General features: G+C 40.0%; 1 protein-coding gene across 2 annotated transcripts in view; it reads left to right on the top strand.

The window, feature by feature from the left end:
• Positions 1–12,090, top strand: part of ATP7B (ATPase copper transporting beta) — a 40,092-nt gene that overhangs the window by 22,401 nt on the left and 5,601 nt on the right. For both annotated transcript variants that reach the window (XM_072332687.1, XM_072332678.1), the window contains exons 10-17: positions 44–171; positions 3,443–3,597; positions 3,800–3,934; positions 5,814–6,008; positions 7,026–7,208; positions 8,688–8,886; positions 10,093–10,239; positions 11,723–11,865. In XM_072332687.1, coding sequence (XP_072188788.1) covers positions 44–171; positions 3,443–3,597; positions 3,800–3,934; positions 5,814–6,008; positions 7,026–7,208; positions 8,688–8,886; positions 10,093–10,239; positions 11,723–11,865 — 1,285 coding nt within the window. The remainder of the gene's footprint in view (positions 1–43; positions 172–3,442; positions 3,598–3,799; positions 3,935–5,813; positions 6,009–7,025; positions 7,209–8,687; positions 8,887–10,092; positions 10,240–11,722; positions 11,866–12,090) is intronic.

The following is a 12,090-nucleotide window of genomic DNA, read 5'->3' as shown; positions in this document are numbered from 1 at the left end:
CATGACATAAATGATCTGTCTGTTCTACTTTCATCTTTTGCAGAGAGGAGCAGGTACCTGTTGAACTGGTTCAAAGGGGTGATATTGTAAAGGTTGTTCCAGGTGGAAAGTTCCCAGTGGATGGGAAGGTCATTGAAGGCAATTCTATGGCAGATGAGTCTCTCATTACTGGTAACTTCACTTACACTTGCACAAATACATGAAACCTTCTATAACTTTTTCTCACATGGATAGAGAACAGAACAAAGCAAAATGTGTTGTTTGAATAACCTCTCATCTTAAAGAATTCTTTCTCCTTTCTTGTGAGCTTGAATCCAAAACCCGTGTCTGCATATACCCTAAAAAAATGAAGAATCTCAGCTCAATTTGGTCTCTTTTACTAACGTAGTGATGGGATGTGCACTAGAGATGTTATTTGAGAGATATGGTGGGAGTTTCTGATGGAATATATTTCTAGAGAAGGTACATTTTCAGTAGAGTCTTCTAAAGGAAATATTGCTGAGATCTTGAAGTCATATGCATAGATATCAGATAGGGCTTCCAACAGGGATGGCCAAGGGAGCAAGGAGAGCAAAAGAAAGCCTCATGACTTGGTGCTCATTAAGAGTCATAGAACTTCTTCAGTTTCTGAGATTTTCATTTCATTTTGTAAATATAATGATTTATTTGATTGTGTAATTCTTATAAGTTGAAGGATCTAAAAACTTGACATTATGATCAGCTTGCCTGGTTTGGTCATGTGTTTACTTTGCCTGGGGACACCCTTAGTTTTAGGAGAGCCAATCATTATCACTAACCTTAAGACCAGAAAATAGTGGTTTTGTAGAGATTCTTGAAGCAACAGTATGAGAATGTGTTTTACCCCACAGTAAGCTTTCTTGGTTTTTGAAAACCAAGATTAGTAGAAATGGAGACAGGCTTCTCAAACAGGGAGTTACCAATTGGAGGAAATTTCCAGAAATTTGTTTTAATATGGATTTGTTCTTGACCTTTTTGAAGGATGGCACACTGTGGAAGGTTTGGGACCAAGGAAACTTCTACTTTTTCCTTTGTTATTTATCTAACAAAAAGCCAGGACAAGTTGCAGCTCAGATATGCAGAGCAAAATGGCTGAGAGGGATTTCCATAATTCAAATGTTTGGGCTCTTTTGTTCCGGAGTGCAGTTTATGATTTCCTCCCACCTCCATCCTTGTCGTGGGTTACCCTAAAATCTACCTGCACCCATGACAGGGGGGCAGTCGGCCCGCAGGCCGCTGGCCCAGAAGGAAAAGAAAAAACAGGGAAAAGGAAATAAGTACAGCGGCAGCGATCTAAGGAGGCACACTTATTTACTAAATACTATATCGGAATACAGAATAACATAATATAATACAATATAATTGGAATTAAGGCTAATGAATCAAGTAAAATAAGAGAGAGTGAGTCCCGAAACCGAGAGGCCTACTGTAACTCTAGGCGAAACGGCTGGAACGCTCCCACACAGCTCTCCCCCTGGCTGGCAGGATCCAAGAGAGCGAGTCCAGCACTGAAGTGAGATTATATAGTCCTGGTCATATGACTGACCGTGGTGTTCCCTGGGACATTCAGTCTTCTTTTGTGAGCAGCAGATTCGTCAAAATTATCTATGCTTAACATGATGTTATGATGTGGAATACTGATAGCAAAATTACAACATTGCAAAACCATGGCATTCCACCCCTTATTCTACATCATTACATTATGCTTATTACACACACACACACATATATAGTTGTGAGCAATCAGCAACCTTATTTTCTTAACAATTTCTATCTATTTTCATGCAAATCCTTAGGCTGAAAATAAAACTTAACACACTATTATTTACTAAGTCGAGGAAATGGCAAAACTGTCGGAAAAGGAATATGACAGCAGTGAAAGGGAAAAGCAGCGCTAGTGGGGTGTCCCCCACATCAAGGTGCACTCATCCCTTCCCAACCACCACAAATTCCCTTTTAATTATACTTCTTTCCACGTGTGCTCTACACATGATTAGATTGATTACTGTCTAGTTAATCAAATAAAGCCTTGTGTTTCCTTCCGCAATGAAATAATGGGAAATAAGTTAGATGGCTGATGCTGACTTTACCTGCTGGTATTATAATGCTTAAGTTTTTGTTTGTTTGTTTGTTTGTTTGTTTTAATATGAGGAAAAACCAGAAAAGCATGAAGTGTAAGATCTGGTTTCTGTCCTGCATTCTAAGCAGAATCACAGAAAAAAGTGGTGGCTGAGCCATCTCCATCTTGTATTCTGCTTCCAAATTCCATAACTTTAGGAGCTGTGCTGTCATCTTGTTCACATTTCCCAAGTCACATGATTTTCAAGCTCTGCCAAATCACAGGCTTTTTGTACTAAGATAAAGAGGAAAATTATTCTAAATCTTTCTGTTTTTTTCACAAATCTGTATTTTGGGTGCTCCAAAATTACCTCTCTTTTCTTACAGTGGCCCTGTTGTTTTGACAGTTTCTTATGTGACGCATTTCATAGCCAATCAGAAAGATGCCCTACCTTCCTATACACCTCAAACTTTCAGTGAAGACATGAGAAACTATGGCCTATTTTAGGAAAATCTGAGATTAGAGACTGTTCATTCATACTAGGGTACACCGTAACACTGTGGCTCACTATCTGTACTGTGTCTGGTAGAAAGATGGAGCACTGATGTTTGTACACTAGGGATTCTTTTTCTGGAGGTGTGTTGTGTTTAGGCTGTAAAGCCTTCAGAGGTGGGAGAAGAAGAGCCCTCGATCTCCATCAGGCTGAAAAGGAAGAGCCAGAAATCACAGAACTGTAGAATGGCCTGGGTTGAAAAGAACCACAGAGATCATCTAATCTGAACCCCACTGCCATGGGCAGGGCTGTCAACCACCAGACCAGCCTGCCCAGAGCCACATCCAGCCTGGCCTTGAATGCCTTCAGTTATGGGGCATCCACAACGTCCTTGGGCAACCTGATCCAGTGCATCACCACCCCATGTGTGAAAAACTTCCTCCTAATATCTAACCTAAACTTCCCATCTTAGTTCTAAACCATCCTCCCCTTGTCCAATCACTATAAACCCATGTGAACAGTGGTTATCCCTCCCTTCAAACACTGGAAGGCCACAGTGAGGTTTCTCCACTTTTCTTCAAGTTAAACAAGCCCAGTTCCTTCAACCTTACTTCTTAGGAGCGGTGCTTCAGCCCTCTGAAATCTTTCTGCTAAGACTTTTGCTGCAAAAATAGACCTAGAAAAAGGATTACAGAAGTATGGCACCACTTAGACATGCCTTCAGAAGACAGAGACATAAGATGTAATTTCACACCATTATTAGCGTGCTGATTGTGCTAGATACAGTGAGCTGTTTGCTAATGTACTGTGTTTGCTGTCATTAGGAGTATTTGCACTGGTCTGATGTATTTATTTTTGGTGTTTCTTTCCAGGGGAAGCTATGCCTGTCACTAAAAAGCCTGGCAGCACAGTGATTGCTGGCTCTATAAATGCACATGGCTCAGTTCTTGTTAATGCCACTCATGTTGGTAATGATACCACGCTAGCACAGATTGTGAAGTTGGTGGAAGAAGCTCAAATGTCAAAGGTAAAAGTAAGAGGAAAGAAAACCTTATTCACTGATTTTGATTAAATAAGAAAAAGGATTCTGTATTTTGACATATTTATGCAACCAGTGAACTGTGTTTTTCCACACTTCAGAAAATAATGAAAGACTGTTACTTTCATTATTTCTGCATATTCATGTGTTTTGATCATAAACATGCAAATATCTGTTTTTGTTTTTATAGGCACCAATCCAGCAACTTGCAGATAAGTTTAGTGGATATTTTGTTCCATTTATCATCATAATTTCTACAGTGACTTTGATAGCATGGATCACAATCGGCTTTATAAATTTTGATATTATTCAGAAGTATTTTCCTGTAAGTAGTTTGATTAAGAGTTGGATTTTCTTGTTAAGCCATCTCCCACTGTAGGGTTTGGCGTTGTACAAAAGTGTTTGCCAGGTTACAGTGCGGTATTTTTCTACACAAAGAGGATGATTACACTAATTAAAATGTATTTGCAGATATAATATTTGTGCATTAGCCCTCATTGCTGGATGGGGTTCTTACAAACTGAAATGATAAGCATTTCTTCTGGATTAAGCATGACTTGCAGCTGCACTGCAAAGAGCTGAACCATTCCTGTCATGCTTCAAATTTTTTTAACATCCTGTTCCTTGGCAGATAGTGGGTTTGACTTTAGAGGGAAAATGATTTTCTCTTATCTTTAGGATGTGTATTGCTGTGCTCAGCAACTGTGGGTATCTGTGCACCTGGAAATAGAGTTATTTTTTATTAGATGAGGAAGCCAGTGCGGGGAATTTACATTGTCACCTGAGAGCAGAGCCATTCTGTTACACCCATTAGTGTGAGGGTAATTCTGATGTATCCTCCATGAATGATGAGTGTGCTTGGATGTTGTACAAAAACTGTTTTAGTTCATGATATGAACGGAGATTTGGGAATGCTTACTTGCTGCTATCCTGAAGTTACTGAGTACAGGTCCCTGTGGAGCAGGACTCTGCATCTCCAGTCTCATAAAAATCCTCTTGTCTGTGACGATGGTGACAGTGTTTGCACTCTGAAGGCAGAATTTGCTCTCAAATCAGTGCCCCTAAGTTGGTGGCCTGAACATAAGGCAGTTATTGCAGCCTCTTCATGCTGTTAGGCTGTGTTTAAACACATTTTATCATAGAATTGCCTGAGCTGAAAAGGACCACAATGATCATCCAGTTTCAACATCCCCTGCTCTGTGTAGGGTCGCCAACCAGCAGAACAGGCTGCCCAGAGCCACATCCAGCCTGGCCTTGAATGCCTGCATGGATGGGGCATCCACAGCTTCCTTGGGCAACCTGTTCCAGTGTGTCACCGCCCTCTGAGTGAAAAAAATTCCTCCTAATATCTAACCTCAGCCTCCCCTGTCTCAGTTTAAGACCATTCCCCCTTGTCCTATCACTATCTACCCCTGAAAACATTTATTCTCCCTTCTGTTTATATGCTCCCTTCAAGTACTGGAAGACCACAATAAGGTCTCTCCAGAGCTTTCTCTTCTCCAAGCTAAACAAGCCCAGTTCCCTCAACCTTTCTTCACAGGATAGGTTCTCCAGCCCTCTGATCATCTTTGTGGCCCTCCTCTGGACCCATTCTAAGAGCTCCAAGTCTTTCTTGGGCTGGGGTCCCCAGGCCTGGATGCAGTACTGCAGATGGGGCCTCACAAGAGCTGAGTAGAGGGGGACAATCACCTCCCTCTCCCTGCTGGCCACCCATTTTTTTGATGCAGCCCAGAACACAGTTGGCCTTCTGGGCTGAAAGCATGAACTGCTGGCTCATGTTCAGCTTCTCATCCACCAGGACCCCCAAGTCCTTCTCCGCAGGGCTGCTCTCAGGGTGATCTTCCCCCAGTTTGTATAAATACCTGGGGTTGCCTAGGCCTAAGTGCAACGTCTTGTACTTCATTTATTATCTATTATGTTTCATTTGCATTTTAGGTAGGGTATATTTCTTAAATAGGTGAAAGTGTCCAACTGAAATTCCTGAAGCATGTATGCTTGAGTAGCAAGAAAGCCACAAGACACTGCCATAAGCGATTTATAACGTTGGCCTTTCTCTACCATTACAGTAGCAATAATAAATTGCTTTCCTATACTTGAGATTTTCTGGTAAATGTATTTTTTGAGATGACTATGATTGATTGTGCATGTGTTATCGTCTATCAGCAAATATCTTTTTTTCCCCCTCCTCCTCCCTCTTCTTGCAGAATCAGAACAAGCACCTTTCAAAAGCTGAACTAATACTGAGGTTTGCGTTTCAAACCTCAATCACTGTGCTGAGCATTGCATGCCCCTGTTCTTTAGGCTTGGCTACCCCAACAGCTGTGATGGTGGGCACAGGAGTTGCTGCACAGAATGGTATTCTCATCAAAGGTGGAAAACCCCTGGAAATGGCACACAAGGTTTGTAGTTCATTCTATATCTTTGCAGCTTTCCCAGCTGTTGCCACATCAAATATAATGTCTCAGGAAATCCCTCTGATAAAGAGAAAGACTGCAGACTTTTAATTTAATTTAATTTAATTTTTATTTTATTTTATTTTATTTTATTTTATTTTATTTTATTTTATTTTATTTTATTTTATTTTATTTTATTTTATTTTCCTGTTGGCAACTGTTCATAATGGCAAGGAAGATGACTTTGACCTTCTTTCTCCACAACCTAAAGTAGGCAGCAAAGTGTTGAGAGCCAGCAGTTTCTGCAGTCCGTTGCCTTTGAAGCTGCTAATGTTCTGCATGACCTTGTGAGGTCTCTGACATTCATGCTCTCCCAGAAATTCTGATAACACAACGTTTTTCTTCTTTTTTTTTGAGTGCTGCTGTGAATTATATGTTGTTCCCAATCAGTGGTTTGAAATGCAGGATGTAGGAGAAAAATGGTATGGTTTAAGTTTGTTTTAGTCTAGGGAGGGGAAGGTAGATAGGTGGCAGAAAAAGCCCTTCAAAGGTGGAAAACAGATGATAAGAAGAAACGGAGAAAAAGGACCTGGAGTGCCCACAGCCTCTAAAAAGAAGATGAGTTTACACCATGCTGTGGGAGACTGGGTTAGACATAATAGCAGAATAAGGAGGAGTAAAAATGATAATTAGAATAATTATCCAGTCTGACAGTAATTCTCATTCATTCAAACATGTGCACACACACAAAGCAGAGTGCAAGTGCTGCAATGTTGGGATCCTGATATGAGTGCAGCATGATATTGCAGTTTCAGCTGTATGAGGAATGAATAAGAAAGAATAAGGAGATCTACTGCACAGACAGTCCGTGGTTCAGGAGTTTCTGGCTTTTGTATGTTATTCATGTTGGTTTGGTTGCTGTCAACTAATTATTGATGTCTTGCCTGCATCTGTTTGCTCAAAGCATGCAAGTATCCCTATGATAGCATAGCTGAGGCAGTAACTCTGGTTTATTTCTTGCAGATCAAGACTGTGATGTTTGATAAAACAGGGACCATTACTTGCGGGGTTCCTAAAGTCATGAGGGTTCTTCTGCTGGGAGACACAGCTGTGCTCTGTCTGAAGAAGGTACTGGCAGTGGTTGGCACTGCAGAAGCCAGCAGTGAGCATCCTTTAGGAGTGGCGGTCACTAAATACTGCAAAGAGGTATTTAGACCTACTGTTTTGCTTCAGGTCTGAAAGGATCTATGTGAATGCAGCAATGCTACGTGAAATGAACAAATGCCAGAAGGAGGGGCCTGTCTGAAAAGTGACTGGCTGAGAAGCTGGTAGATGTTATCTTAATCTGGACAATACCTGGAAGGCATAATATAAGCTTTGTTTTTGTGGCCATGCTATGGAGTCCTTAAGAAAGATATTACTAAGTTTTCCCAGCCAATGACAAAGGAAGGATTGTTGGAATATACGCAGGAGGAACATGTAGGTTTAGAAAAGCATTGTGAAGTGAAAGTGAATGGTGACATTTCACACATGACCTGATTGTGGTAGTCACTGCTATTAGTCACTTGCTATCTGAACAGATTAGCTGTGGAACAAACATGAATATTAAGCCGTGATATTTGTGAATTTCACAAATTAATATAATAGATTACTCACTCCTCCACAAATTCTGCACATCTTCAGAAGTCCTTCATATATCATTTGTGTTCATCAAACGTTTCAGGAAGAATGAAAGCATAATTAGAAACAACGTAAGAAGCCCATTCTAAAGAACTTCTTTCTACTAAAGCAGGTCACCGGGCTACTTGCCATTAGCTGATGAATCACAAACTTATTAATGATAGATCTTTCAGTGATGAAATTTAGAAATCAACATGTAAATTTAGAAGGAAAAAGTGAGTGTGGGTAATGATTCAGTGGCCCCTTTTATATCTTACATTTCCTGTTTTTCAAATTTGTCTTAGTTTCCCTGATATTTCTGTAGTTATTGTATGCATCAGTTATTACTGTCTATTACAGGAGTTCTCTGAAAGGTACAGATAGTTCTGATTGCCACAGATAAGCCAGAATAAATGGTTCACCAATGAATACAGTGGTTTTTCCCCCATTCTTTTTGCAATTTATATGACTGTAGTTACCCCTTTTGAAGCTACTCACTGGCTTTTCTTTCACACTCCACACAAGCCCCATTTCCCTTAGTATCATCCAGCCAGATCACTCTGAGGATAAGATGCAGTTTCACACTGTGTGTGCATGTATGTGTTTATATATATATAAAGAGCTGGTCTCACACAGTCACTTTTCTGTGTGGCTAATTAAAAGTTGTATCTATCCAGAGCTGTATGGCTTCTTTTTGTAGTATTTTATTTCCTAGTCTTGGCCAAAGTCGTAAACCACTGTTGCACCTCCTTCATCTTTGGACCACAAGGAAAAATCATCCTTTTTGATTTGCTTGTGCTAGGGCTGAGACTGAGATGTGATCTCTGTTGCTGTTTGCTTCAGAAGTATAATCCCCAGCACATCTGCAGCATCTTTCTCTCCACTATTGATGCTTCATTCTTCTTTCCAGTCTATCAGTCATTGTAAAGACGTAATCGTAAAGATCTCTTTTTGATGGCGGTTATCTAACATTTGTACCACACATTGTCAGCACAAACTGATGATGTACTCTGGTTATCTTTGCAGGAGCTTGGCACTCAGAGCCTGGGATACTGCACCAACTTCCAGGCAGTCCCAGGCTGTGGCATCAGCTGCAAAGTAGGTGGTGTTGAGGCCATCCTCGGCGTGGCTGAGGAAGGTGCTGATAAGTTGGATGCTAACAAGAGTGGGGACAGCAGTGCTCCTCTGGGAGATAACGCACTGATTGCACTCTCTGAATCAAATGGTATGTCTGCCCCCAAAGTAACTGCTAGCTGTAGTCCAAGGGCTCATGAATCCACAGTGCCAGCACAGTAAAGAAATCCTACCAGACTAGGAATAGCAGAAGTGTGGTCTTATGAGAGACAGAGACAAAGAATATGGGGGGCAAAAAGATGTCTTAATGCAAATTGAAAATCTCCTTTCTCCTACCTTCACTTGCTCTGGAATTCAGTAACTTAATTAAGGATTAGATGCTACAGTGATTGATACTCCAAAAGTCGATAAAATACATAAGCAATAAGGCACACCCAGCAAGGTCCCTTTTGGACAGAAGAATGGTCCATCGGAGAGCACAGTTTGCCAGTTAACATTATCTTCCTCCATAGAGAAGTTACCTTCAACATATGTTATCTTATTGCTCCATTTTTTTCATCCCACATTTTAGTTCTGTATTAACTTGGAACTTTTGTTTTCTATTCAAATATCTCTCAAGACAATTAAAAGAAATTATTCAGCAGTGAAGCAGGTTATATCTGCAAACCAAATTTCAGTGCCTGATGCTTTTGATTTAGCCAGTGCATTTATTATTGTTTCATGCTCTGTGAAGGTACTTGTTTTTTTGTATTGTTATGAGGGAATGAATACGTATTTAAAGTCCCCCTTCAGAAGCTCATCAGTTCTTTTCAGCAGACTGTATCTCTTGACCTTTTTGAGGAAGCTTTTAGAAGAATTGAAATAAGAATTTTAATCATCAGAACTGTGCCATTTGTGAGTGGTGTTAATGTAATATTTTCTCACCTGCTTCAGAGGGCTTTGTGAAGTTGCATTGAATTCATAATGAAGTGGTCTATGTACTGTTTCATTGTTTGTTAGAACAAAGCAACTTTTTTTCTTAGAAGAGTGGTCTTTATATATGAAAGAAGTAATTATTTGTGTGAACAATGCAGCACGCTGCACTTCTTGTGAAAAACAATGCAAACTCAAAAAGGCGAATATATGCAAATACTTCCAATTCGTTTATGAAGCAGCTCTGCGTATAAACAGCAAGTCTTGAAGGAGAAAAGTTTTATGAGGCTGTCATCAATTAGTGGCTGTGCAAATGTGTTTGGTCATGGCAATAGCACTTCAAATGAGCCTCAAGATAAAGTGTTTTGGGTGTGACCTTTGCTAGTCACAACAATAAATATTAATAATAATAAGTTTCACATTATTCTTTTGTTCATACACAAAGGTTCATCATCTTCCCATATATACTCAGTATTGATTGGAAATCGTGAATGGATGCGACGGAATGGCTTGCATATTGCAAATGATGTCAATGATGCCATGACAGACCATGAAACAAAAGGACAGACAGCCATATTAGTGGCTATAGATGGTAACTACTGTGACTTAGTAAATATCAGTTGATTGTACAGTCAAAAGGGTGAAAACAAACTGAAACAACTGGTGGTTTAGTGTCAAGAAAGTACATACTGTCTAATACAGAACTGTTTGTGAATAATACCAAAATGTAAAGTATCAGATGTTCTTAAAAGAAGGTGTTTAATCTCAGAACAGTGTTTGTAAGACCTTGCTGAGCAGTTTTTAATTTAAATGTTAATTTCCAAACATTTGCTTCCTAAAAGTGTGGTGTGCAGCATGTGCAACTGTACAACTGTGTCCCATCCTGTCTTTGTATTGCTTAAGGATTACAGGCTGACCTGCTGCATCTCTGATTTTAAAATATTTCATTAATAAACATGGCAAGTCATTAAATTATTCAAGTATAAGAGAGACACTAGATTAGACTAAATGAGTTTTGCCAGAGGGTTTCTACTCTGTACACAGAAAGGAAACCTAGATGAAGCCTTAATAAGAGAAACTGCTGTAATGGTGATAAATTGCCATTGGGTCTGTGATCTTGATATCTCTGATTCAATTAGTGAAAAAATAATCTTGATGTGCCCACGGAGTAATTTTCAGAGGCATTTGCATGTCTTGACCAGGGCTCCATTAATGTCCAGAAAAATCAAATGCTCTTAAAATGGAAATCAGGGTCCTGTTGTATACTCTGTGTTCCCAGCATTGCCAATGATGGTGACCAGAGTAACAGATGATGAAAACCTTCTTAAATCATTACTTTTGAAACATAATGTGCAATGATAAAAACAATGTGAGATTCTTGTAATTCATATGGATACACCTTTCAGACGATATGTGTTGGGTGCAGAACTCCTATGCAAAAGTAATTGTAATAGAGATCCAACCCTGAATGATTTAAGGGATGTAAAAGCAAATATATATCATGTACCCCAGTGGCACAGCGGTAGAATTGCCGCTTGCAACACCAGAGGGCCTGGGTTCGAATCCCCCCTGTGGTGCAAGGAGTAGAAGTGCCGCTCTGCTACACAGAGGGCTCGAATCCCGGGAGTTGGACTCAATGATCTCTAAGGTCCCTTCCAACTCACACAATACTATGATACTATGATACTATGATGATATTCTAGCTGCTGGAGGAGTGGGTTAAACATCTGACAATTATGAAATCTTTCCCACAGTCATGTTCGCCCATACCAAAAAAAAACCAACTATCAGTCAGGCGTATTTATAAGCTACTGTGCTCCCCTTCTGCCTGGTTCCTAAGTATAAAAGGAGTTTTGTTCTTAGATCTGAAACAGGTAAATTAGAAAAGAATGTGTGAGTGTGTGTAAGAAAGGAACCAGAAATAAGAAAATTTAAGTCAACAGTTCAGGCTTGTGAAAGCCAATATTACCCAGAAAGATTTACTTTACCATACTGTGACAGAGAGAGAGTCCTGTCCTCTTGTTACCACTTTGCTGCCCACAGCTCTTTTTAACAGAATGCATTTCTTTGTGAAGGTGCCTTGTGTGGAATGATAGCAATTGCAGACACGGTCAAGCAGGAGGCAGCCCTTGCTGTGCACACACTGAAAAACATGGGAATAGATGTGGTGCTGATAACGGGCGACAACAGGAAAACTGCAAAAGCCATTGCTACTCAGGTACCTTCTTGCATTTTACAAAAGGTGTGATGGCTTTCTAAAATTCTGCTTATTTCAGTGAATTAGAACTAGGCACTCAGAGTTTCCATGGATACATTAAAGAAAGACTAACTTTTCTTGAAGTAGATTGAAAATCCAGTGAAGTTTTTAGTGAGAACTACTGGCGATTGGTGGATGGTTGGATGGATGGTCTTGTAGGTCTTTTCCAACCTTGGTGATTCTATG

Source organism: Excalfactoria chinensis, chromosome 1 (genome assembly GCF_039878825.1).
Source record: "Excalfactoria chinensis isolate bCotChi1 chromosome 1, bCotChi1.hap2, whole genome shotgun sequence".
NCBI lineage: Eukaryota > Metazoa > Chordata > Aves > Galliformes > Phasianidae > Excalfactoria > Excalfactoria chinensis.
The sequence above is the reverse complement of the archived record's forward strand: the minus strand, read 5'-3'. Positions and strand labels throughout refer to the sequence as shown.